Source organism: Adiantum capillus-veneris, chromosome 1 (genome assembly GCF_014529385.1).
Source record: "Adiantum capillus-veneris isolate H3 chromosome 1, ASM1452938v2, whole genome shotgun sequence".
NCBI lineage: Eukaryota > Viridiplantae > Streptophyta > Polypodiopsida > Polypodiales > Pteridaceae > Adiantum > Adiantum capillus-veneris.
The window spans coordinates 70,562,625-70,589,584 of NC_140931.1; the positions used below are offsets into that span (position 1 = coordinate 70,562,625).

The following is a 26,960-nucleotide window of genomic DNA, read 5'->3' on the forward strand; positions in this document are numbered from 1 at the left end:
TGCCGAGAATCTTGCAGATGATGGAGGTCGCCTGCAGGCATTCACCTCTACGGCTAGGCTCGCTTGCTCTGTCGGTGAAAGAGCAAGTCGAATGGTGGGCTCAGCGGGGTGGGGCGAGGGGACCTCACTGGAGTTCCTTTGTGGCGGAGCTTGAGCCTCTATCTGTGTCTGTTGCTGTGGAGAAGAGGCAGAGAAACGTCAACGAGGGGGGGAAGCTCCCACTGGACCAAGCAGGCGGAAGGTGTTGGCGAGGCCTGACAAGCAGGAGAGGCTAGGCTCGCGGGCCGACAGGGAAGCGGTGGGGGATGGGCGGGTAGGAAGAAGGCAAGGCTGGCGACGGGTAGTGGGCAGTGCAGCGGGCAGCGGGAGGGGCAAGCGACGGGCAGTGGACAGTGTAGTGGGCAGCGAGAGGGGTAGGCGACGGGTGACCGGCAGCGGGCAGGGTACAGCGTGCAGGGGACGGGCAGGTGGGTTGCGCGCAGGGGGGAGAGCGGAGGGTGGGGTGCGGGTAGCAGCAGCGAGCCAACCTCTTCACGATGTTTTCACAGGCATATTATCTCAATTCTTTTCCAAAGTGGTGATAGTGGCATGAGAGGTTGTTGATTCCTTGCCCTTTGCAAACTGTGAGATGCAATGAATCCAAGCATATTGATCATCAAATAGTTCAGCTACCATGAGTCTATACCTCGTAATTTCCTTTAAGGGTGAATTTTGGCTTATCCCGGATTCATCTAGGTATATAAATATTTCGGTTACCACCTCTCAAAGAAGTTTGGGTACTACCTATCAATGAAGTTCCACCAAGTTCGTCAAAAGAAAAGCTTTTTGATGGAGAGTATTCCGGGAAATATGGAAAAGTCCTTAGTGCCACTTGAAAGTTTCTTCTTGCACAACAGTGTTGGCATTAATAGCAAAAACATAAGCAAAAGTAGATGAATTGCCAAGGGGGTAGAGTTTACCTTTCCAAGAACCAGTGAGAGTGAAATTTTGTCCACTCAAGGGACATTGACTTTGTGACCTCCGGGCAAAGTAGTAATCTCGACATCATCATATTTGTGCTATCATTAACTAAGTTACCTTCCAAAGGTATGGAAGGAGAGGTAAGATTCTTGAGCCGTTCTAGCTGATAGGTCATACGATGGGTGGCAAGAGTATCGAGAACCATAACATATGCAAAGGGTGCACCAATAAAACTAGCATAAAGCTGCATTGGTTGAGGGGCCGTCATGAGAAGAGGTCGGCCGGTACCATTATAGTTAGATGGATCAGTATAATGAGGTTGGGCTTGTGGATAGGGGCTGAAGTTTCCCGCATTGTACCTTTGATGACAAAGCTTGGAAGGACTTCTATCACAAGTTATGTGGCGTGGCATAGGGGACCTTGGCGTAGGGACCCCTAATGGACCCTGGCCTACTCTAGAGGCCGGACATATTGGGAATAAAGGCTCGTGCCCAAGTTAGAAAAATTGCCAGCACAAAATCGGCTGCCTATCACGCTGATGGCGTGGTAAATTAGGTAGGGTCAAGGGTTTGGCATTCAATCTGTAACGCTGGTTAAGCAAAAAAAGAAAGATAGAGAAAGCCTATCTACCCTACTAAACATGTTGGATGTCGTCAGATAACCAAGGTATAATGTATAGTTTAATAACTATTTTAGTATCTAATGAAAATGTTAGCTAAGGAGGTGGCTACAAAGATTGCATTGTTGAACAGTAATGCTAGGTGGAACAACTTTTGGGTGATGACTGGTCTGGTTTTGATTTTGCTAGATTTACAAAAACAGTTTGAGGTTTACTGTGCTGCTTGTGGTAGGAGTCTGGGTGCGGTCTTAACGTAGAGTGCCATATCATAGCTTATAAGAGTAGAATGTTCTCTAGACCTGAGAGGGTTGCATAGATCTACGAGAAAGAGCTATTAGCAGTGATGCGTGCTTTGACTCAGTGGAGGCACTGCTTATTCGGAGACGATCTCGCAGTGCTTACAGATCATCAGAGTTTGAGATACTTCTTTTTCAAGAAACAACTTTTAGATAAGCAGATGAGATGGGTGAAAATTTTATCAAATCCATTTTCAAATTGTTCACGCTACGGGAAAGAAGAATCTGGTGGGAGACGCTGTCGTGATGTGGCACTTCTACAATGTGAAATTAAATTGTTCACCTCATTTTTTATGCCTTTTGATATCAGGGATTTAATGCTACAATGTACATAGTGTCATGTGTGAAAGCAATTTCCTTGGTTGCAGTTGTGTACATATCTTACTTGGGAGTCGAGACCTTAGACATAGCACTGTTGCATGTTTCTCACATAAAAAACATGCTTGCTTTGGTTTAGAAATGTACATATGTCAACTACATCGAGATGGAAAACTCGTTTCGCTTAGAAACTTCAATGTGGACGAACACCGTCCAAAAATAGCAGCTGGTGTGTTTTCACAATTTTAGGGACTTTTCCTAGCTCGCTTGGGCTTTTTACAACCAAAATGGGTAATTTTTGGGCTAAATATTGGCCAAAAAGGCCATCAAATGGTAAAAATAACCCATTTTGAGTAAAATATGGTTCAAAATGCCATATCGCTCGCAATGCCGTGACTCTAAGCAAGAAGCACTTGAAGCCTCTTTGAGAAGGAATACACATGCAAGAAAGACATTCTTGCTTTGCGAATAGAGCAATTAGAAAGAAGGTGTGAAGATATTGAGCTTGCAGTATCAAGATTGAAAGAAGCAAGGCCAAAAAAGAAAGACATGTTTGATAAGAGGCATAGGCTCAGACCAAAAGATATTGAGGAAGGTTATTGGATGCTGGTGTATGGTAGTAGTCTTGATAACCAACACTCTACAATAAGGAAGCTTGCAAAGAGATGGTTGTCTTTTTGTTGATAAGCATGTGCATGGAAATGAAACTTATACCTTGCGTGAGTTAGATGGGATAGAAATAAAAATTCCCATTGATGGAAAAAGGAATAAATGGTTCAAAAAAAGAGAGGATGCTAATTCGTTCGATGCACAAGCAAGTCATGACGATGATGGGTCTGACTATGTGCAAAGTGAAGGTATACTGTTTGACGATGAGTTTTGATGCTTAACAAGGACTATTGTGCTTAACAAGGTCTATTGTGCCACAGAATGTGCAAGTTTAGCGGGGGTGGATGCTGTGATGTGGCCCGTTTCTAGTGTGAAATTAAAATGTTTACCTCACTTTTTATGCCTTTTGATATGCCGGAATACATGCTACAATGTACATAGTGTCATGTGTGAAAACGATTGTCAGGGTTGTCAGTCCTTATTGGGAAGTCGAGGCCCTAGATATGACACTTTTGCATGTTTTCTCACATTAAAACACGCTTTGGTTTAGAAATGTACATATGTCAAGTGCATCGAAATGGCACACTCATTTCGCCTAGAAAGTTCAATGCGGGTAAACATCGTCCAAAAATAGCTAGCTAGCATGCATAGTTGTCAATGATGGAGTGGAAAAATGAGGAAATTGAGTTAAAGGAAATTTTTCCACCCAGCTCATTTGGGCTTTTTACGATTAGAGGTTGAGGCTACATGGAATCATCACACACATAAGAGTTTTGATTTGATCTTGGCCTTGTGAATAAGTAGAGGTTCCATGGTTGAACTGAAGTTTTTGTTCTTTGCTTTTATCTTTTGAATAAGTGATTTTTGGGAATGATTAAGCGGCGAACTCTCACAATCAGAGGCCCAACGCTTTCCTAGCTGCAGTGTTGTATCAAAAGCCATACATATTGGCTATCTTGGGGGTATATCATTAGAACTTTGAAGAAATGCTCGACTAGTATGCCACATATCCTGACTTTGCAGACATCTTTCACTAGGTATAGAGTGGGGAGATAGTTATATGATATACTATCAAGGAAGGTTAGTTGACGCGGAAAACCATGTGTGACACATGGTCTGAGGGAAAAGGTGTTAATGGAGTGTCGTATTCCTCCTTTTGTTGGGCATAGAGGCATTGAGGGTACTTTGAATGGGGTGAAAAAGTGTTTCTACTGGTCAAGCCCAAGAAGGACATCGTCAAGTTTGTGCGCACTTGCTTGGTGTGTCAATTTTCAAGTGTGTCAATTTTCAAAAGGTAAATTTTGATAGGCACAAATTGGTAGGACTCCCGATAGCCCTTACCTATTCCTGACCAACCTTGGGAGAGTACAGCAATTGGTTTGATCTTTCAAAGACTTAAAGAGTGGGCACGATTATATTTGGATAGTAATCGACAGATTTAGCAAGCAGGCTCACTTTGTCCGGTTAAGAAGACAGTGAAAGGTGATCATTTGGCCAAGCTGTTTGTCTCACAGATTTTGAGACTACATGGCATGCCTACTTCTATAGTTTCAGATAATGACCCTGGATTCAAATGTTTGATTTGGAGAGCAGTGTGGGAGAATATAGCCCCTCAAATTAAATTCTCACCGTCGTTTCATCCACATACAGATGGACAATCGGAGATAGCCAACTCAATGGTTTTGGACTTGTTGTAGTCTTATATCTCTGGTCACAAGACTCAATGGGAGAAGTCTTTGCCTTTGGTGGAGTTTTCTTACAACAACACTAGTGATTCACATGTCTATGGGGAAGGCACCATTTGAGATTGTCGAGGGTGGCAGAAAGGTTACACCAGTTCTAAACATGAAGGACAAGATTTTTGAAGCAGATCAATAGACACAAGATTTGGAGACTGCTTTTGCCAAGGTAAAGGAGGCTTGCAGGAGCCTTAAGCACAACATAAGAAAATGGACAGGCATCGACCTGACTTACAGTTGAAGAAGAATGTCTGGGTGCTTCTTCGGTTTGAGAAAGCACGCTTGTGAAAGAGGAAGGGGAAAGAGAGACTTTTCCAAAGCTTAATATATTATACTATGGCCCCTTTTAGATTCAAGAAAAGATAAACGATGTATCCTTTCGGCTGAAGTTGCGAGACACTTGGAAGATTCACAATGCTTTTATGTGAGTCTCTTGAGACCTTTCAAAGGTGAGGTGCCAGAGGATAGGGAGCCAGAGGAGAAAACAAAAGTGGTTCCAAAGTAGGTCCTAGCGCATAAGGAAAGTGAAGGCTAAGCTAGTCCATTGATATTTGGTGAAGTTTAAGAACTATTGGGCTCTCAATGCAAAGTGGATGGAGGAGTAGTGTTACCATATACATGTGGTAGTGATCTGTGTGAACACACTTAGGACCGCCGAGGCAATTTTTCCCTCACTAGGAGGTTTTTTCCTCTGTGCATTGTATATACATCCATCACTCTAGGGCTATCTTATCTTTCCATTGCACACTAAGTAATACACTCTCTGTAGTGTGCCTTGAGCTTCCTTTGTCTTCTCCAAATTGTGTGTGTTTTCCTACAACCCTATTTCCAACAATTGGTATCAGAGCTGGTTGCGTCCTCCCGGGCTTAGTCGCCAGCATCTCCAACAGACGCCTGCTCACTTTCTCCGATTTCTGTGAGCTTTGGCGAGAGTTCACAGGTCAACAAATATTTTGGGTGAGCTTAAAGAGCTTAGTCTGCTCAAATTTGTAATTCCAGATCATTTCGGCCTCCGTTGCCACTATAGGCAGTACTGGGTAGGCTATTTCGTCATTTTGTGCAAAAATTTTGTCAGTTCCGTTTTCTACATAACAGGTCCCTTACAATCTTCCACTGTTTGTGCTATATAGAACGTGTTGTTCTCACTTTCTTTATCCTCTTTTCGAGCAGTTTTCACATCAGGTGCAACATTTACCGTTGCTGACAACAACACAGATGTGTTCAAGATGTTTGCTGTGCTAAGGACAGATTGTATGGGGATAATTACCCTATGTGGGCGTAGATGATGCAACATGTTCTTGTGTCGAAGGGTGTTTGGAACATTATGGAGGATATTGATGTACCACGGGGTCTGAGGATACAGACGATGTTGAGGATGTTGCAGGTCTTGCTGCAAGGGTTGCTGCTGTTAGAGTTGTTTTGCCTACGGCAGAACAAGCTCGTTGGGATGTAAAAGATGTGCAGACTCATGCATTGATTGCATTGTCTGTGAAGCGCAATATTACTCCCCACAGCGCACTATTACTCTCCACATTCATTTAGCGAAATTTGCAAAATAGGCTTGGGATATTCTGGCTGGTCTTTATACAAGTCACAATAAGGCAAAAATTGCATTGCTGCGTAAAGAGTTGGAGTCGAAGATTATGGATGAGAAAGATGATATGGACACTTTCCGTGCATTTGTCAAGGATATCAACGAGCACCTTATTTCTGTAGGTGAAGTCATTTTAGACAGTTCTCTTCTGTAGATTGTTCTTGATGCCTTGCCAGATTCATACCAGACTTTTGCTAGTACTTGGAGACTTAAGACCCAAGGAAATCTTGAAGTTGTCAAGTTTGATGCATTGTGCACATTGCTATTGCAAGAGTCACTCTCCAGAAAAAATAGGACTAGACAGCGTGTAATTGAACATGCTTTTATTGCTGCTCAAAGAAAAGGTGGTAACATTAATGCAGCCACTTCTCATGGTTCTTCTGCGAGTGGAAAATCACATGTTCCTAATGCTTCTGTTGGCAGCAATTCGTCTGGAAATTATGGTGATAAGGGCAAAAAGAAGATGGGTTGACATTATTGTAAAGCTAATGATCATTTGATGAAGCAGTGTCCTAAGTTGAAGGCCAAAGAGGCTAAGAAGAAAGAGGATGGTTCCACTGCAAATGCTGGTTCGACTACAAATGCAGCTATTGCTGAGTCTTCTGTGAAAGGAGACTGTGATGCTGATGTTGATGTAGAATGTGCTTTTAGTGCAGAGTATACCTATAATCCTGCTGTCCATGATGCATGCATGTCAATTGCTGCAGATTCACCTGTGTGGTATTTTGACAGTGGTGCTACAAAGCACATTACCTCACATCGTGATTTGTTCACCTCTCTTGAGTCTGTCCCTAATGGGAATTCAGTTACTTGTGCCAACAATTCCTCTTATCTGGTCAAGGGACTTGGAAAGATTGTGCTTACTGCTGCAAATGGCAGTTCTTTCACACTTGTTGATGCATTGTATGTACCTGGGATCAAGAAGAATCTTTTGTCTGTATCTAGACTTGGTCTTGTTGTGAAATTTGTGGATGACAGATGTATAGTTCATGATCTCAATTTTGGTGATGAGATTGTTGCATCATGCATTTTATGTGGTGGGTTGTATAAGCTCACTTTGTATGACAAATGTGGGCAGAATTTTGCAAATGCAGTTGTGGATTCTAAGGCTATTTCAGATACAAAACATTTGCATGCACGTTTTGGGCATCTGAATTTTGCCAATTTGCTGCATTTGCAGAAATTTGATATGGTTGCTTCTTTGCCGCCTCTTGAAGCACCTGTTAGACATGTTTGTGAAGGTTGTATTTTGGTTAAGATGCAGTGTTCAAAGTTTCCAAAGGATGGTTCAGTTAGGGCCACATATAGGTTGCAGCTTGTGCATAGTGATGTTTGTGGGCCCATGCAAACTCCATCCTTGGGCAATTACCTGTATTTTGGGACTTTCATTGATGATTACTCCAGGCGCATGCATGGGTATATCTGCTTAAAGCTAAGTCCGAAGTGTTTATGTGCGTCAAATGATTTCTGGCTATGGCTGAAAATGTCTTGAAATGTACTATGGGCACCCTTCATTCCGATTGAGGGGGGGATATAGGTCTCATGAATTTAATGTATTTTTGGCTAGTCATGGGATAAAACACCAATGTACAATGCCTTATACTCCTCACCAAAATGGTCTTGCTGAGAGAAAAAATAGATCACTCACGGAAATGGCACGATGTATGGTCAATAGTCAAGCTTTACCGCATTCGTTTTGGCTTGAGGCCATCATGTGTGCCACTTTTGTACTAAATAGGTGTCCTACGAAAGCTTTGCAGTCTATGACTCCATATGAAGCATAGCATGATAGAAAGCCGTCTATTGAGCACATGCGTGTTTTTGGCTGTTTGGCATATGCTTTGATGCCACAAACGCAGCGCAGGAAATTGGATGATAAGGCTGTCAAATGTATTTTTGTTGATCATAGTACTGAAAGCAAAGGTTACAAGTTGTACCATCCGCAAACAAAGCGTATCTTTGTCTCACGGGATGTTGTGTTTGTGAAAGGTTCTGTTCAGCCCTTGCTGTCATGTAATAGAGACAGTAACGTAAGTTCACAGGACATTTATGACACTTTGTTGCCTCTTTTTAGTGGTGGAAGTTTGAATGTAAATTCCAATGAGGTGAATGTACAGCCTATGGTGGTTTCTGAAAATGTTATAGATCAGCCTATTACTGATGCAGATGTACATGATGTACTTGATGAGGAAAGGGATGAGAATGAGCAGGCTAGAGGTATGCCAAAATGGCTGGTGCATACTTTGCGTAACAGTAAATTGGATGCATCTTTGTCTAGTTGTACTCGTTCAGGTTCTCGCCATGCATCTTATACATCAGATTGTTATGCTTTGGCTGTGTCTAGGTTACATGATGTTGAGGAACCTCTATCTTTTGATGAAGCATAAAATTCAGAAAATTGGATGGCTGCCATGCAATCAGAATACGATGCACTTCTAGAAAATGACACGTGAACTTTATGTGATTTGCCTCCTGACAAAAAGGCGGTTATGCACAATAAAAAGGCATAGATTATGAAGAGACTTTTGCTCCCACGTGTCTTATGACTACTGTGCGTTTTCTATGTGCATTGGCAGCTCATTTTGGTTGGGATGTACATCAATCGGACATTGTTATTGCTTTCTTGATTGGTGACATATTTGAGGAAGTTTATGTAACGCAGCCTCGCGGTTTTGTCAAGAAAGGACAAGAGGATAAAGTGTGCAGATGTAAGAAAGCTTTGTATGGGTTGAAGCAATCTCCTCGTTCTTCGTATGAGAAAGCTAACACTCATTTGGTCAAACGAGGCTTTTGTAATAGTCCAACAGAAAGAACATTGCATGTAAAGCGTGAGGGCGATGTACTTCTCATTGTGGTTCTTTATGTGGATGATTTGTTGATCACTGGACCAAATGAGAGACATATTGTTGAATTTAAGGTTGATTTGAATGCTTCTTTGAAGATGAAAGATTTGGGGTTGTTGCATCATTACTTAAGTATATAGTTTAAGCAGTGTGATGGTGGTGTTGCCTTGTGCCAGAAAAGTTACATAGAGACATTGCTATGTAAGTTTGGACTTGAGGATTGCAAACTTATTTCCACTCTCATGGAAACATGTTTGAAATTGAGTCTTCATGATGTTGGGGATCCTACAAATGTCACTCTTTACCAAACTGCTGTTGGATGCCTCATTTATGTATGCAACACGAGGCCGGATATTCAGTTTGCAATCTCACAGGTGAACAAATTTATGCATTGCTTAGGGTCTAAGCATTGTAAGGCTGTCAAGAGGATTTTCCGCTACCTGAGTGGCACTTTACATCTTGGCTTGTTTTATCCCAAGGGGGGATCATTGCCGCCAGACTTACATACATTTTCGAAAACAGATTGGGCTGGTTGTTTTGACACACGAATATTTACAGGTGGTTTTTGTTTCATGCTTGGTAGCTCATGCATATCATGGTTGAGCAAGAAGCAACCTATTGTGGCCACTTGTAGTTCTGAGGCTAAGTACAGGGCAGTCTTTACAGCTACGAATGAGTGTGTATGGCTCAGACGTTGGTACAGCCAAAGTTGATCCAAGCTGAAAAGCTTGCAATGCTACTCTAAGGCTGCAGGCAGGTGCAGTGCAGAAGGCTAGAGCAGGTATGAAGTCCTTGGGTAGACTAGTGGTAGCGGGAATGTATGCTTAATGCGGCTTTTTAGGCCAAAAAGACTTCAAAAACGGTCAAGATAGGATAGCAGGTAAAGGTATCCGAAGTGATCTATCAGTGCTCTAGAATGTAGTGTTCGATGTGCTCTAGTAGCCGGTCTAAACGGTTTGTCAAACAGAGCTCCGTGTGCCAGATATTGCAGTTTAAAGTAAGAAGGTGTTGCAGATCCCCAATGGATAGGGTAGCTGGGGACAGGTGGCCAAGGGGGATGTCAGCGTATATAGTTGTAGTGCTCGAGTTATAGAGCATGCGTGTCTTCTCATATTCCTAATCAGAGCTCTGGATAGCAAGTTATGGCTAGTTTTAGGCCCACCTGATGCATTGGAGAATGTGCCACCTGGCATTTTTTTTAAGAACCGATAGGGATCAAGTAGATAGAGCACACCGTGCGGAGTCAGCAGGGATTGATGGCTCGTGATTCTGAGACTCGAGCACCGAGCTACGGCCTAGAAAAGCTTGGAGCATTTGGTGGGGGAGTGCATACAGAAGATTTTCTCGATTATTTGTGGCCTTAGTTGGTGGACTCGGAAGAGTCGAAGGGGGTGAGGTTTGCATGGTTTGGAACCGACGTGGTGGAGATCCGGCATGGCTTGGCGGCTTGAGATTCGGACTATTGGGCAGGATATGGAACTAGGGGAAGGAGGCCCAAAAATGATTTTTTCTATATGCTTTGCGGGTTTTTTTTTTTTTTTTTCCGAGAAAAAGATCCTTCTATTTGTTAATGAAAGCTGCCCGTAGGGCTACAACCACCTCTCCAAGAGAGGGCTACAACAAACATGATGGGGAGACTCTCCCAATGAAAGAACAACATATATACAATGAGGCTAAATCAAGGGATGGAAGGAGGGAAGAGCCACACAGGTGGTCGGTAGTGCCATCTGAGCACACCCTGGACAATGGTGTAGAAAGGCCCAGGGCGCCAGAGTCGAAGGAAAGCCTCGCGGCGCTCCCGCATGCGGTCGGAGCTGCCCTGTAGTCCCTCAAGCTGTCCTTTGAGAGTATGGATTAGCTCTAGCCAAAAGTCAGGAAGTCTCTGCTGGTGGCACAGAGCGGGCCTCAAAAATGCGGAAACAGCGGGCCTGCCAGATGAACCAAAGTGTCAGGCCACTGATGAGCTCCCAACACTCCTCTCTCTCACTGCACCACTGCTGTGGAGTAAGCTCTGTAGCAGGCTGGAGTGTAGGTCGCCCCCCCTGTATCACTATCATCCTGCTGGTGGACGATAGCTCAAACTGAAGTGCTGGGCCCGTAAGTGGACCAAGCCGCTGCCCCCCAAGTGTACTATCTAGCCGTGGAGAGAGTAGGCATCAGCCGAAGAACTCGTAGCCACACCTGCTGGGCCGAGGGACAGTCCCAAAGACAATGACGCAGACTCTCCACCAACTGGTCACAGGCTGCACATGCGGCGGAGAGACCACTTTGCACAAGCCAGCTCCCTACTGCTGTAGCTCTGTGTGCAACCAGCCACCACCGAAACAAAGTGACGCGCCTCGGCTGTCTAGAGTCCCACAGCCTCTGCCAAAAGGCTGCCAAGAACTCGACTGTGAGGCCCTCCTCCTGCCAATGACGTGCTGCAGCGGGGCGGGCCTCTCTCTGTGCTGCAAGTATATGACGTCCAAGCCGAACAGTGTACTGAAAGAAGGGCACTCCTGGGTGGTCTGCAGAAGAGAAGGGGTCCCTCCATAGCCAGTCACCAGGATCCCACTGTACTCGTGCCAGTGGACAACACTCCCAAGCCCATAGCCTCCAGTGTCCAGTCTCAAGAGCTGCTGGGTCAGGGTCTATGACGCAAGTCCTCCCACAGATGCCCACAACTCGGATCCTCTGGAAACAGCACTCTGCTACTTGCGGGGCCTTTACTGCAACTCGCTGTAATCGTCCCCCACCCTGAAGCTCGAAGAACATGGCTGGGACAGCCCTGTCTGAAATGAGAACCTGTAGTCGTGTGAAGGCTCCCATCCACCGGGGTGCTACTGGCTCGAGAGGCATGAGCCAGTCAGCTGGAACTGACTCTGAGATTTCCTGACACATGCTCTGCACCCTTCTCATGCCCTGCAGCTGGAAACCCTGCACCTCCTCTAACAAACCTGTGAACTCTAGCCAGTCACCTAGAGAGCACGCTAAACCTGTTGCCATGGGACCCCAAGAAACATGAGGCCGACTACCAACCAAGTGGCCTCTCTGAGTGCCAACCATGGGGTTTCAAACGAGGGGCTGCCGTAGGCGCTCCTCCGTGCACAACAGCTGTCGCTGCTCCAGGCCACGCCGTAAGGGCTCCCAAGAACGAAGCAAACTCACAGCGAAGCGGTCCTCCAGTCTCCTGCTCAAACCAACTCGGCGCATCTCTGTAAAGATCCATCTGGTCGAAGGTTGCCAAGGGCCTCCTGACTGAGGCACCGTGTCACGAAGCCTCTGCAACAGGAACTCCTTCCAGGGCTCCTCACTTGGAGGAAGTCCTCTGACTATGAACTTCCCAAGAAGGACTCTGCTTTGCTGTGGTGGATCAATGATCCCAAGCCCTCCCTGAGAACAAGGAAGCGTGATGACCGACCAAGCCACCTTGGCTTGGGCCATCTGAGTGTCACGTCCTGACCAAAGGAAGTTCCTGATCAGCCTCTCTACCTGGCTGATACAAGAACTCGAGAAGATCCAGCAGGAAGTGATATACCACATAGTCGCCAACAGCACCTGGTTGGCAACTAATACTCTACCAGCCAACGAAAGTCGTGCTGAGCTCCAATGTAATAGCTTTCTCCTGATGGACAGGAGAAGAGGAGCAATCTGCTGCTCGTGAGACAAGTCCAAACCAACCTTACAACCCAAGTACCGAACTGCAGTCCCTGGGGGAATCCACGTGAAACCCTCTCCTGGCATCCAATCTGGCACAGGAGCATTACCAACCGAGAAAGCCACTGTCTTGCTCTAGTTGAGCAGTGGGCCCGATGCACAACAGAAGGTCTCCAAAGCCTGCTCACATCTATGAAGATTGGCCTCCTGGCCATCTAAGTATAAGGCCGAGTCATCGGCAAACTCAGCGTCCAGTAGCTCATCTCCCCGAATAGGGAGTGCTAAGCCCCGAAGACCAACTTGCTGTGACACCAAAAATCTACTCATCGCCTCCGCATAGAACAGAAAGAGAAAGGGGGCAAGAGGACAACCTTGTCTGACCAAGCGTGTGAGCATGAAGTGCTTACCTCTCCCTCCTGCCAAAAGCACCTGACTGTGAGTCTGTCTGTACAAAGCTTACACCCCTCTTATCCAAGCATCTGAGAAGCCCATCCTGCGGAGAGTACCCTCTAGAAAGTCTCAGTCAACTCGGTCGTATGCCTTCTCAAAATCGAGAAGAAGAATCACAAGGTCCTCACCACGGAGCCGTGCCAGAGCAGAAGCCTCCTAGAAAGTAAAGATGTTGTCAAGGATAGTGCGTTCCTTGACAAAACCTGTCTGAGTCCCATGTATAAGGCTCTCTAAAAGTGGCTGAATCCTCAAACTCAGAGCCTTGGCAAGAATTTTGTAGGCTGAGTTGAGGATGGTGATGGGGCGCCACTGTCGAATCTCATCCAAGGAGCCATTCTCCTTGGGAATGAGGTAGATTAGGCCCTGACTCATGCTGTCGGGCATCACTCTTGTGTGCAAAATGTACTGAAAAGCACTACAAAGATCTGGGCCAAGTAGGTCAGTACTCCAAGAAATAGCTGGGAGTCAACCCATCCTCACCTGGACAGCTACCACGAGGGAGGGCCCTAAGAGCCGTGTGCAGCTCCTCAAGATGAAGTGGCATCTCTAGCCTCTGGCGCATCTCCTCTGTCACAAGACATGGCATCTGTGCCCAAAACTGCTCCCTACATGCATCGTGCCGCTCTGACTGAGGCTCAACCGATAGTAACTCACGGTAAAAGTCAGTAGCAACTGCACGCATATCCTCAAGCTCACAAGCAACTGACCCATCGGGTCTCCTCAGCTGAGTGACCTTGGCATGCGAGTGCCGAGGTCCTACTGTCTCAAAAAAGGCACCTGTCACTCTGTCACCTACCTGAGTCCACTGAGATGCCTGTCGGTGAAAGGCAAACTCATGGCGCCTCTCCTCTGTGCAAGCAAGCTCCTGTCGAGCCTGCTGTAACTTCTCCTCCAACCATGGACTGTCTGGATGCTGCTCTTGCATCCTCTGTAGTGAAGCAATGCCTCGTCTGAGACGCTGCTCCTCCTCTCTCGCTGCGGCCCGTCGAGCCAAAGACTCCTGGAGAAAAAAGTGGCTAAGCTGAGTTAGGCCTAAGGCCACTCTGTCTGCCGGTAGAGCTTGGCTGTCCATGCCCTCTGTCCAAAGAGCCTCTACCCTCTCTCTGAGTGCTGTGTCCAACAAGACCCGCTCTGGGATGCGAAGCATCGTGCTCCCACTCCTCAGCCTGCCTGCCACTGTGAGGATCACTGGTGCATGGTCCGAGAAGGATGTCCCTGCCAGGATGCCCACTGATCCCCCCAAGTCACTGAAGTGGTCACTAGTGTAGAAGCGATCTATCCGCGATAGATTCACTCCTCCCACTTTGCGGTTCGATCTAGAGAAGGCAAGACTGTCTAGGGGCCTCACAAAACCAGAGTGCTGCCATGTATCCGAGACCCTCAAAGTCATACACAACCTCTCCCAAGCTTCCAACTCGACTCCATGCACAGTAGCATGGGTACCACCAATCCTGTAGAAGGGTCCTCCAACATGTTGAAGTCCCCTCTTATACACCAATGATCGGCGTGCGGCAAAGACTCAACAATCTGTCACCAAAACTCTGCACGAGCACTCGCCACATTGGACGCATAGATGTTCAGGAAGCCCACAAGGCCACCCTGAACCTGCATAGTAATCCACTGAGCCCTGCCTGGTACAGTAATCCCTCTGCCCACAATGGCCTGCTGCAATGAGTCCGCAATAGTCATACATACCCCACCCTGGATGCCTCCAGGTCTAAAAGCAGCTGACCAAAAGGTATCATATCGTCCACGCAAAATCTGACCACATTGTCGAATGTGGCTCACATAGATGGTGCTCCTGAAGCATAAGGAGATCAATCTCTCCTCCCACAAGGCAACGCTGAAGCTCCTGACGCAATCGGCCCTGCTGTCGCTGAAACTGGGGCCCACCTAGTCCCTGCACATTCCATGAGACGATCCTCATGGGGAGCGAGAGAGAACAGATGCTGCTGGAACAGCAAGACGGGCTATCTTCGAGGCAGGCTTGGATGGGGAATAATCTGCATCCGAGCGTCCTCTAGATAGGCGTGACTGCAGTGAGTGCCTAGTCCAAGCCCAAGCAAAGTGAGCCGTGCATAAAGCAACCTCCTCTGTCCAGGAGTCCTCATGAATGTATACATAAGAAGGCAAACACTGCGTATCAGCAAAGAAGTACACCACAATGTGCCTACATCCTGCTGAGTCTGGGGGTGTCACCGCAAACTTGGCCAATGGCCACAAAGTCTGCAACATATCTATAACTCCAAGTTCTCCCATGTGGTGAGAGAACTCTAAGACCTGTGTATGCAACCATCCCACCACTGAGTCGAGGGACCACTCTGTCTCGGCTCTACCACAGAGGGGGAAGGAGAAACCAACTGCTGAGTCCAAGGCCTTTGTCCCCCTAGTGGCGAGGAACAAAACATGGACCCTGAAGCAGGCTGCCTCATGGTCTGCTGTGGAATCACCGAGAAAACGAGTGAACCCGTAGTCGAAGAAGTCCCTGCGGCGTCGGATGTCAATGATCGTCAGCCCACGAGGGATAGCTGCAAGGGAGGATGTCTGAATCTGCAAAGGGGGCCGCAAGAAGGGCTGACCCTCTCTCGCTAGGCGACTTGTGGCAAAGGCGCTGCCAAGAGATCTCCTAGCTGCCGGAGAGGGACGAGTCTCCTAAGCCGATTGTGAAACTGGAGTTGGAGGGGGGGGAGAAGGAGTTGGGGGGAGCGGAGGAGAAGAGGGGCGGGATGGGGCGACAGAGGTAGAGGGGCGAGGTGGAGAGGCGACGGGAGTAGAAGGCGGGGAGGATGAGGAAGAGGGGGGGAACTCTGGGGGGGGGGGGGGGAAGCGGCTATCGAGGTTGAAGCGGAGGTGGGGGCTGACGCAAGGATCTCCTCCTGCTCAAGAGGACCAAAGCGATTCCCGTGGGAACCCACTGCTGCTGAGTAGGCACTTGAGGGCCACTCTGAGTGCCAGGCTGACGCTGTGGCCGTTGGCGTCGTCGGCACGGGCCTGTTGCCACCCCTCCTCCGTTGGAGCCCCAGGCTCAGAGGGTGGCTCTGCATTTGTGCGCTGTGCCCCTGGCTGTGGCTGCGGGCAAGCCCTGGCAGGCTGGGGCTGGGGCTGGGGCTGGGGCTGGGGCTGGGGCTGTGGTGCAGGTCGCGGCCTCCTTCGTGGACAGGCCTTCGCTAGATGGCCCATCTGTCGGAAAATGACGCACTGGTTCGGGAGGCCCGAGTACTCCACACTCTGTCTAAACCAACCCCCACTCACCCGAGGCAGAAGGATAACCTTCAGGAGCGTGTAGGTATCTCTGACTAAAACTCGAACTGAGGGGATGCCTGCCGCCTTGGCAGCTACTGATGCTGCCGTACGAGGTGTCTCCAGGAGAGTCCCAATGGCGGAGCCAATCCTAAAAAGAAGTGGTAAGTACTCCCTCCGTAAACCCGGAAAGCAGACTGAGATGGGGATGTCTGCCTCCTCTACTAGAACATCCGAAGCCGTGTCAAAACCATGTCGCCACTGTCGAAAGTGGGCGCGTGATGCTTGGATGGCCAGTGGACTCATAGCTATGAGCAGCGTGTGGGAATGGCGGGGGCGGCAGCGGCAGCGGCAGCGGCGGGCAGTCAGCGCGGGGGGGCGGACAGAGGGTAGGGCGGGGCAGGAGGCAGCGGGACAGGGCAGCGGGAGGGTGGACAACGAGTAGCACCGAGGGGGGGGGGCGGGGAGCGATGGCGCAGCGAGCGGAGCAGCAGCAGCGAGCGCGAGCAGCTTCTTTCCAGTATTTGAGACAAAGTTGAAGAAGGTCGCAAAGAATTTCATAAAAACTGCAACAGAACTTTGCGGGGGTTTTTTTAGGAACTTGGAAAAATTGAGGACCTTGGAGAGCGATTACCCATGGCATGCCACATGGCCGTTAGTGGTCCCATATACGCTAACGTGAGCAAGAGAGGAGTATAAAGCCTAAAGTGTGCCCATCAAGGGGTATCGAAGAGAGAGAGAGAGAGAGAGAGAGAGAGAGAGAGAGAGAGAGAGAGAGAGAGAGAGAGAGAGAGAGAGAGAGAGAGAGAGAGAGAGAGAGAGAGAGAGAGCTTGCTCTCCGAAGCTGCTATAGCACTCGTTGTGGCGGCTTTGCGCGGTGGCTCATGGGGTGGAGTTAGATGGTTTTGGTGGCGCCTCTCGGCGCTGCGCGGCAGCAGTAGCAGTCAGCGGCCGGCGGCGGCGGGTGGGCGTCTTGACTTAGTAGTGATGATGTGGCGCGTACGTAGGGGCTCGGTCCTGCGGCCCTTTAGGAGCCTATCTTTTGAAGGTTAAGGGTGAGGGCACTAGCGACCTCGCTCGTGCCTCCCCAATATGAGAGAAAAAGGAAGAGATGAGAGAGAGGGAGAGAGTCTTCAGGCAGGAGAGAGAGTGGAGGACCTAGAGGGGGTGGTGAAGCATAAAAGGAAGTGGGAGGAAAGAGAGTCTCGGGGACCAAAGTGGACGACCAAGAAGACAGGCGCAAGGGCTCCTAGTGGGCAAGTCAAAGAGGGATTCGAGCGGCCGGACAAGGCAAGCTAGGGCAAGCCAAAGGGGAGAATGGTCAGAGGAAATCAAGAAGGCAAGTCAAAGAGCAAGCTCAAGGGGAGAGCCCGGCAAGGGGTCAAAGAAGGCCAGGTGGGAGCCAAAAGGAAGGATAGTCAAAGGTAAATCGAATTCAAAGGTTGAAAGGGAGCAATTGGGGTAAAGGTTTTTTTTTTTTTTTTCCAAGAAAAAGATCCTTCTATTAGTTAATGAAAACTGCCCATAGGGCTACATCCACCTCTGCAGGAGAGGGCTACAACAAGCATGATGGGGAGACTCTCCCAATGAAAAAACAGCATATATACAATGGGGCTAAATCAAGAGATGGGAGGAGGGAAAAGCCACACAGGTGGACAGTAGTGCCATCTGAGCACCCCCTGGACCATGGTGTAAAAAGGCCCAGGGCGCCAGAGTCGAAGGAAAGCCTCTCGGCGCTCCCGGATGCGGTTGGAGCTGCCTTGTAGTCCCTCAAGCTATCCTCTGAGAGTATGGATCAGCTCTAGCGAAAAGTCACGAACAGTCTCTGCTGGTGGCACAGGGCGAGCCTCAAAGATGCGGAAACAGCGGGCCCGCTACATGAACCAGAGAGCTAAGCCGCTGATGAGCTCCCAACACTCCTCCCTCTCACTGCTCCACTCCTGTGGAGTAAGATCTGTAACAGGCTGGAGTGTAGGTCGCCCCCCCTGTATCACTATCATCGTGCTGGTGGAAGATAGCTCAAACTGAAGTGCCGGGCCCGTGAGGGTGGACCAAGCTGCTGCCCCCCAAGTGTACTGTCGAGCCGTGGAGAGGGCAGGCATCAGCCGAAGAACTCGTAGCCACACCGGCTGGGCCGAGGGACAGCCCCAAAGACAGTGACGCTGACTCTCCACCAACTGGTCACAGGCTGTACATGCGGCTGAGAGACCACTATGCACAAGCCAGCTCCCAACTGCTGTGGCTCTGTGTGCAACCAACCACTGGAACAAACTGACGCGCCTCGGCTGTCTGGAGTCCCACAGCCTCTGCCAAAAAGCTGCCAAGAACTCAACTGTGAGGCCCTCCTCTTGCCAATGACGTGCTGCAGCGGGGCGGACCTCTCTCTGCGCTGCAAGTATATGACGTCCTAGCCGAACAGTGTACTGAAAGAAAGGGACTCCTGGGCGGTCTGCAGAAGAGAAGGGGTCCCTCCATAGCCACTCACCAGGATCCCACTGCACTCGTGCCAGTGGACAACACTCCCAAGCCCATAGCCTCCAGTGCCCTGTCTCAAGAGCTGCTGGGTCACGGTCTATGACGTAAGTCCTCCCACAGATACCCACAACACGGATCCTCTGGAAGCAGCACTCTGCTACCTGCGGGGCCTCTACTGCAACTTGCTGTAATCGTCCCCCACCCTGAAGCTCGAAGAACAGGGCTGGGACAGTCTCTGAACAGGCCGTGACTGAGATGAGAACCTCCAGTCGTGTGAAGGCTCCCATCCATCGGGGTGCTACTGGCTCGAGAGGTGTGAGCCACTCAGCGGGAACTGACTCTGAGATGTCCTGACACATGCTCTGAACCCCTCTCATGCCCTGTAGCTGGACAGCCTGTACCTCCTCTGACAGACCTGTGAACTCTAGCCAGTCACCTAGAGAGCGCGCTGGACTTGCTGCCATGGGACCCCAAGAAACATGAGGCCTACTCCCAACCAGGTGGCCTCTTTGGGTGCTAACCATGGGGTTCCAGACGAGGGTCTGCCGTAGGCGCTCCTCCGTGCATGTCGGTTGTCTCTGCTCTAGGCCACGCCGTAAGAGCTCCCAAGAACGAAGCAAACTCACAGCGAATCGGTCCTCCAGTCTCCTTCTCAAACCAACTCGGCGCAACTCTGTGAAGATCCATCTGGTCGAAAGCTGCCAAGGTCCTCCTGACTGAGGCACCCTGGCACGAAGCCTCTGCAGCAAGAACTCCTTCCAGGGCTCCTCGCCTGGAAGAAGTCCTCTGACGACGAACTTCCCAAGAAGGGCTCTGCTGTGCTGTGCTGGATCAATGATCCCAAGCCCTCCCTGAGAGCAAGGGAGTGTGATGACCGACCAAGCCACCCTGGCTCGGGAAATCTGAGTGTCGCGTCCTGACCAAAGGAAGTTCCCGATCAGCCTCTCTACCTGGCTGATACAAGAACTCGAGAAGATCTAGCAAGAAGTGATGTATCACATAGTTGCCAACAACACTTGGTTGGCAACTACTACTCTACCAGCCAGCGAAAGTCGTGCTGAGCTCCAATGTAACAGCTTTCTCCTGATGGACAGGAGAAGCAGAGCAATCTGCTGCTCGGGGGACAAATCCAAACCAACCTGACAACCCAAGTATCGAACTGCAGTCCCTGGAGGAATCCACCTGAAACCTTATCCTGGCATCCACTCTGGCACAGGAGCACTGCCAACCGAGAAAGCCACTGTCTTTCTCTAGTTGATCAGTGCGCCCGATGCATAGGAGGTCTCCAGAGCCTGCCCACACTTGTGTAGATTGGCCTCCTGGCCCTCTAAGTACAAGGCTGAATCGTCGGCAAACTCAGCATCCAGAAGCTCATCTCCCCGTATAGGGAGTGCTAAGCCCCTTAAACCAACCTGCTGTGACACCAAAAATCTGCTCATCGCCTCCGCATAGAACAGAAAGAGAAAGGGGGCAAGAGGACAACCCTATCTGACCGATCGTGTGAGCATGAAGCGCTCACCTCTACCTCCTGCCAAAAGCACCTGACTGTGAGCCTGTCTGTACAAAGCTGACACCCCTCTGATCCAGTCATCTGAAAAAGCCCATCCTGCGAAGCGTGCCCTCTAGAAAGTCCCAGTCAACTCTGTCGTATGCCTTCTCAAAATCGAGAAGAAGAATCACAAGGTCCTCCCCACGGAGACATGCCAGGGCAGAAGCCTCCGAGAAAGTGAAGATGTTGTCAAGGATACTAAGTTCCTTGACAAAACCTGTCTGAGTCCCATGAATAAGGCTCTCCAAAAGTGGCTGAATCCTCAAACTCAGAGCCTTGGCAAGAATTTTGTAGATTGAGTTGAGGATGGTGATAGGGCGCCACTGTCGAATCTCATCCAAGGAGCCACCCTCCTTTGGAATGAGGTAAATCAGGCCCTCACTCATGCTATCCGGCATCACTCCTGTGTGCAGAATGTACTGAAAGGCACTACAAAGATCTGGGCCAAGCAAGTCCCAGTACTCCAAGAAGAAACTGGGAGTCAGCCCATCCTCACCGCGACAGCTACCACAAGGAAGGGCCCTAAGAGCCGTGTGCAGCTCCTCAAGCTGAAGAGGTATCTCTAGCCTCTGGCGCATCTCCTCAGTCACAAGACAAGGCATCTGCACCCAAACCTGCTCCATTCATGCATCCTGTCTCTCTGACTCAGGCTCAGGCGACAGTAGCTCACGGTAAAAGTCAGTAGCAACTGCACGCATATCCTCAGGCTCACAAACAACTGAGCCATCGGGTCTCCTTAGCTGTTTGACCTTGGCATGCGAGTGCTGAGGTCCCACTGTCTCAAAAAAAGCACCGGTCACTCTGTCACCTACCTGAGTCCACTGAGATGCCTGTCGGTGAAAGGCAAACTCATGGCGCCTCTCCTCTGTGCAAGCAAGGTCCTGTCGAGCCTGCTGTAGCTGCTCGTCCAACCATGGACTATCTGGATGCTGTTGCTGCATCCTCTGTAGTGAAGCAATGCCTCGTCTGAGATGCTGCTCCTCCTCTCTCGCTGCAGCCCATCGAGCCAAAGACTCCTGGAGGCCACTCTGTCTGCCGGTTGAGCCTGGCTGTCCATGCCCTCTGTCCAAAGAGCCTCGACCCTCTCTCTGAGTGTTGAGTCCAACAAGACCCGCTCTGGGATGCGAAGCATCGTGCTCCCACTCCTCTGCTTGTCTGCCACTGTGAGGATCACTGGTGCATGGTCCGAGAAGGATGTCCCTGCCAGGATGCCCACTGATCCCCCCATGTCACTGAAGTGGTCACTAGTGTAGAAGCGATCTATCCGCGATAGATTCACTCCTCCCACTCTGCGGTCCGATCTAGAGAAGGCAAGACTCTCTGAAGGCCTCACAAAGCCTGAATGCTGCCATGTATCCGAGAGCCTCAAAGTCATACACAACCTCTCCCAAGCTGTTAACTCGACTCCATGCACAGTAGCATGGCTGCCTCCGATCCTGTCAGAGGGGTCCTCCAACATGTTGAAGTCCCCTCCTACACACCAATGGTCAACCTGTGGCAGAGACTCAACAATCTCTGACCAAAACTCTGCACGAGCACTCGCCACATTGGGCGCATAAATGTTTAGGAAGCCCACAAGGTCACCCTGAACCTGCAGAGTGATCCACTGAGCCGTGCCTGGCACAATAATCCCTCTGCCCACAATGGCCTGCTGTAGTGAGTCCGCAATAGTCATACATACCCCACCCTGGATGCCTCCAGGTCCAAAAGCAGCTGACCAAAAGGTATCATAACGTCCACGCAAAATCTGACCACATCGCCGAATGCGGATCTCAGACAAATGGTGCTCCTGAAGCATAAGGAGATCAATCTCTCCTCCCACAAGGCAACGTTGCAGCTCCCGACGCAATCGGCCCCGCTGTCGTTGAAACTAGGGCCCACCTAATCCCTGCACATTCCACGAGACGATCCTCATGGGGAGCGAGAGAGAACAGATGCTGCCACAACAGCAAGACGGGCTATCTTCGAGGCAGGCTTGGATGGGGAGTAATCCGCATCCGAGCGTCCTCTAGATAGGCGAGCTTGTAGTGAGTGTCTGGCCCAAGCCCAAGCAGAGCGAGCCATGCCTAAAGCAACCTCCTCTGTCCAGGAGTCCTCATGTATCTATACATAGCAAGGCAAACACTGCGTATCAGCAAAAAAGTATACCACAATGTGCCTACATCCTGCTGAGTCTGGGGGTGTCACCGCAAACTTGGCCAGTGGCCACAAAGTGTGCAGCAAATCTGTAACTCCAAGTTCTCCCATGTGGTGAGAGAACTCGAGAACCTGTGTATACAACCATCCCTCCACTGAGTCGAGGGACCACTCTGTCTCGGTCCTACCATAGAGGGGAAAGGAGAAACCAACTGCCGAGTCCAAGGCCTCTGTCCCCCTAGCGGCGAGGAAGAGAGCGTGGACCCTGAAGCAGGCTGCCTCGTGGTCTGCTGCGGAATCGCCGAGAAAGCGAGTGAATCCGTAATCGAAGAAATCCCAGCGGCGTCGGAGGTCAATGCTCGTCAGACCACGAGGGATAGCTGCAAGGGAAGATGTCTGAATCTGCAGAGGGGGCCGCAAGAAGGGCTGACCCTCTCTCGCTAGGCGACTCGTGGAAAAAGCACAGCCAAGAGATCTCCTAGCCGCCGGCGAGGGACCAGTCTTCTGGGTCGACTGAGGTACTGGAGCAGGAGGAGGGGGAGCAGGAGCAAGGGGGGGCGGAGGAGAAGAGAAGCGGGGTGGGGCAACAGAGACAGAGGGGCGAGGTGGGGAGTGGGCGGGAGCAGAGGACGGAGGAGGGGATGAGGAGGAAGAGGGGAGATCTGGAGGTGGGAAGGCTGGCGAGGGTGAAGCGGAGGTGGAGGCTGGCGTAGGGGACTCCTCCTGCTCATGAGGACCAAAGCAGTTCCCCGTGGGAACCCACTGCTGCTGAGTAGGCATCTGAGGGCCACTCTGCGTGCCTGGCTGTCGCTGTGGCCCCTGGCGTCGACGGCCACGGGCCTGCTGCCACCCCTCCTCCGCTGGAGCCCCAGGCTCGGAGGGTGGCTCAGAATCTGTGCACTGTGTCGTTGGCTGAGGCTGCGGCCCAGCCTTGGCAGGCTGGGGCTGAGGCTGAGGTGCCGGTCGTGGCCTCCTCTGTAGACAGGCCTTCGCTAGGTGGCCCATCTGTCTGCAAATGAAGCACTGGTTAGGGAGACCTGAGTACTCCACACTCTGTCTAAACCAACCCCCACTCACCCGAGACAAGAGGATGAGATTTGGGAGCGTGTGGGTATCTCTGACCAAAACTCGAACTGAAGGGACGCCAGCCGCCTTGGCAGCTACTGATGCTGCCGTACGAGGTGTCTCCAGAACAGTCCCGATGGCGGAGCCAATCCTGGAGAGAAGTGGAAGGTACTCCCTCCGTAAACCCGGAAAGCAGACTGAGATGGGGATGTCTGCCTCCTCTACTAGCACATCCGAAGTCAGGTCAAAACCATGTCGCCACTGTCGAAAGTGGGCGCGTGATGGTCGGATAGCCAGTGGACTCATAGCTATGACCTTGGAGGCCATCTCAGAAGTCTCGAACTCTATCTGGTAGTACCCCCGTCCGAGGATCCGAACATCCAAAATCTTGCCCACCTCTGCGAGAAGGCGGGCCTGGAGAAGGTCTCACAGCTCTCCTCTGCTAGGACGGGTGCCGAGAACCTTGCAGATGACAGAAGTCGCCCGCAAGCGCTCTACCTCTGCAGCAAGGCTCGCTTGCTCTGTCGACGAAAGAGCAAGTCGAATGGTGGGCTCAACGGGGTCGGGCGAGGGGGCTTCAGGCGAGTCCCTCTGTGGCGGAGCTGGAGCCTCCATCTGTGTCTACTGCTGAGTCGAAGAGGCGGACGGAGAAGAACAATCTGCAACCGAGGACGCCGAACACTTGTCCGAAGAACAAATGTTGCAGAGCCAGGCGCAAAGAAACCTTCGGGGGCTGGGGGGCAGTGGGGGGGCTAGGGGGCAGTTAGGGGGGGAGGGCAGTGGGCAGCAGGTAGGTGGCGGGCAGGACTGGGAGGGGGAGACAACGCAAGGCGGGAGGGGGTGGGGGATGCAGCGCAAGGGCGAGGGGGGGGGGGCAGCGCGAGGGGGGCTGATGGAAGCGCGAGGGCGAGAGAGAGAAGGGGGGTGAGGGGAGGCGATGGCGCAAGAGGGGAGGGAGCGTGCAGCAGCAGCGAGCCCTTTTTTTCTGGGGTAAATGTTAATAAAATAATAGTAAATAAAATAAAGAACCCAAGGGGCACTAGCGACATCGCTAGTGCACCCCCTCCTCAAGTACAAGCCAAAGAGAGCATTAAGAGAATGAGGCAGCTCATCCCTTCCAAAAAATGCCAAATTGGGATGCATGATGTCGCTAGTGCACCCCCTCCTCAAGTACAAGCCAAAGAGAGCATTAAGAGAATGAGGCAGCTCATCCCTTCCAAAAAATGCCAAATTGGGATGCATGATGGACCAATTAGAGGGCAATTTCCAAATTTGAAGGACCCCCATATAAAATGTCTTTTTTGAATCAAATGAAGGTCTTTTTCTTGTGCCGTTTGAAGCATGTAGAGTGGAGTTTTTTGGTAGAGGAGTGTGCCTGTCAATCCCCTTTGTAATTTTTGTTGAAAATGGCCATTGTGATGGCATTGCAAGCTTTGTACATGCCTGTTGAAGTGTAATCAAGCCACTATTGTCCAATTTTGATGTTGTTTCCCCTCCCCTCCCTTCTCTTTCTCCTGCTCTTGTGTTCCCCTGCGGTGCCGACAATGTGGATGTGTGTGCCCCTCCAGAATGGCGATGCTTTGTGTGTGAGTGAGATTGAGCGGCTGTGTGTGTGCAAGGGTGGAGACGGACCGTGGCAGTAGGTGTGCGTTGTGTGGTGGTCTTTTGGAGTGTGTAAGCATTAGGAAATGAGCAGGCGGTGGTCTGCTATTGTAAAGTGTGTTCTTGAACGTGTTTTGAGAGGATAGGGGTGCTGTGGATACCTTGAGCTATAGAGAGGCCTTTGTTTTTGTGCCGGGTGTGTTCCCCGATTCCCCCTCTCCATCTTCTGTTGCCTCCATTGAGGAGCACATTGATTGTTCCCAGTTGATCGAAAAGAAGCTGATTTTCGCGTTGGAAGTCATGGCGACTAGAAGCTATGGATCGATTTTCACAGGCGAAGAGTGTCCTTATGAGTGGATGTCGGATGTCATTTCGATAGCAAAAAAAAATATACAATGACTAAATAAAGCACTTAGCGAGCGAATTCCGAACTTGCCAAGGTAAGAAAAAGTGCGAGGGAGGGGAGTAAATTTAGAGCGGAATGGAGAGGGGAAAGGGGAAAATTTTGCACAAGTGGTAAACAGCAAACGCGTTTCGCAATTTAAGCTCTTCAGTGGTGTTATCCTTACACAAGGAGTAGGAGGGTTTAAATAAGTGTTCACCAAGGAAGGAGGGGTTCCCAAGGTAGTAGGTACAGAGTTAAATAGAGGAGGAAGCCTCTTCAATAGAGGGGAATTAACTCTAAAGTGGGGTGGGAGAAGGATGGAAAGAGAGAGGTTTAAAGAGTGCTTATAGGTGGTACATAGAGAAAGGGATTAAGACCCAAATTAATGGGGGGTGGGAAAAGAAGGGAAAGACAAAGATTTTAAAGAGTGCATTAAGGGGGTACAAAAAGTGACTTTGACCCGGGGGGGGGGGGTGAATGTGGTGAAACTCTTATTTAGGTGGTATCTTTTTAAGGGATCGAAGAGGATGCACAGGAAAAGATAAAGGAGGAGAAGGTAAAGCTTGGGGAGGGAGGGAGGGAGGGAGGGGGGGGGGGGGGGGGGGGGGGGGGTGTTAGGAGAAGGGGGGAAGCAAGGAGATGGGGGAGTATGGTTCTTTTTTGAGAGAAGGTTGTCCAGATTGGGTGCATTAAGCCAACATATGACTTTTTTGGAAAAAGGGGGGAGCTCAGAGTTGATTTCAAGAATGTTGGAAAGAGGTTGGTTAATGGAGTGGGCTAAATTGAGTTTTCGGGTAAAGGGTGAAAAGGGGATTTTGACAATGGAAGGAGGGGCAATCTTGTGGTTGCCTCCTAAGAGATAAGAGGGCCTGGATGCATAGGTTACATAAAAAAAGCATGCTTTCAAAAAAGGTGCTGGGTACCCTTTAGCCCTCAGTCGGTGGAAAAAAAGGTTGCGAATAGAAATGAAACCCTCAAGCGAGTTTTCCCTGATAATATATCTCCTGAGCTCCGATAGGATAAAGACAGTTTTCTGGTGGGTGGGGTGCCAAGATTGCCAAGGGATATAATTGTAGGAGTTAAGAGGTTTTTGGTGGCAATGTGTGTCCAAGATCCCCTTAGAGCAGAAGGAGGTTCCTTTGAAAAAGTCATAGTAACAGGGAACGGGCGGAATGGGGCCTTCCCGTTCCCGGAACGCGTTCCCAAGCCCTGCGCCTCCTCGAAACGGGAACATGACCGGAACGTGTTCCCTTCCCACGCATAACCGGAACGGCAGTCGAAACGGGGCCTGGAACGGCCGGAACGGCATCCGGAACGCGGAACGGAAAATCCGGAACACCAAAGTTATAAAAAATGACAGTTTGGGGTAGTTTTTTTGAACTTTTGGGAGGGTGTTATTTCCATCCTCTCCTATATAAAGAAGGGCTTTAAACCCTCTCTCTCT

General features: G+C 50.0%; 2 protein-coding genes across 3 annotated transcripts in view; one reads left to right on the forward strand and one right to left on the reverse strand.

The window, feature by feature from the left end:
- The window catches only part of LOC147464943 (beta-galactosidase 15-like), a 242,071-nt gene that overhangs the window by 82,792 nt on the left and 132,319 nt on the right, over positions 1 to 26,960 (forward strand). The gene's annotated exons all lie outside the window — the stretch shown is intronic.
- LOC147464944 (uncharacterized) lies at positions 17,921 to 19,243 on the reverse strand. The gene has a single exon (XM_086524732.1). The coding sequence runs from the start codon at positions 19,241 to 19,243 to the stop codon at positions 18,179 to 18,181; it is 1,065 nt and encodes a 354-aa protein (XP_086380858.1). The 3' UTR covers positions 17,921 to 18,178.

What these genes read in the sequence shown, in the direction of transcription:
- LOC147464944 (XM_086524732.1), bottom strand. Translation starts at nt 19,243, where the DNA reads ATGGCAGCAAGTCCAGCGCGCTCTCTAGGTGACTGGCTAGAGTTCACA.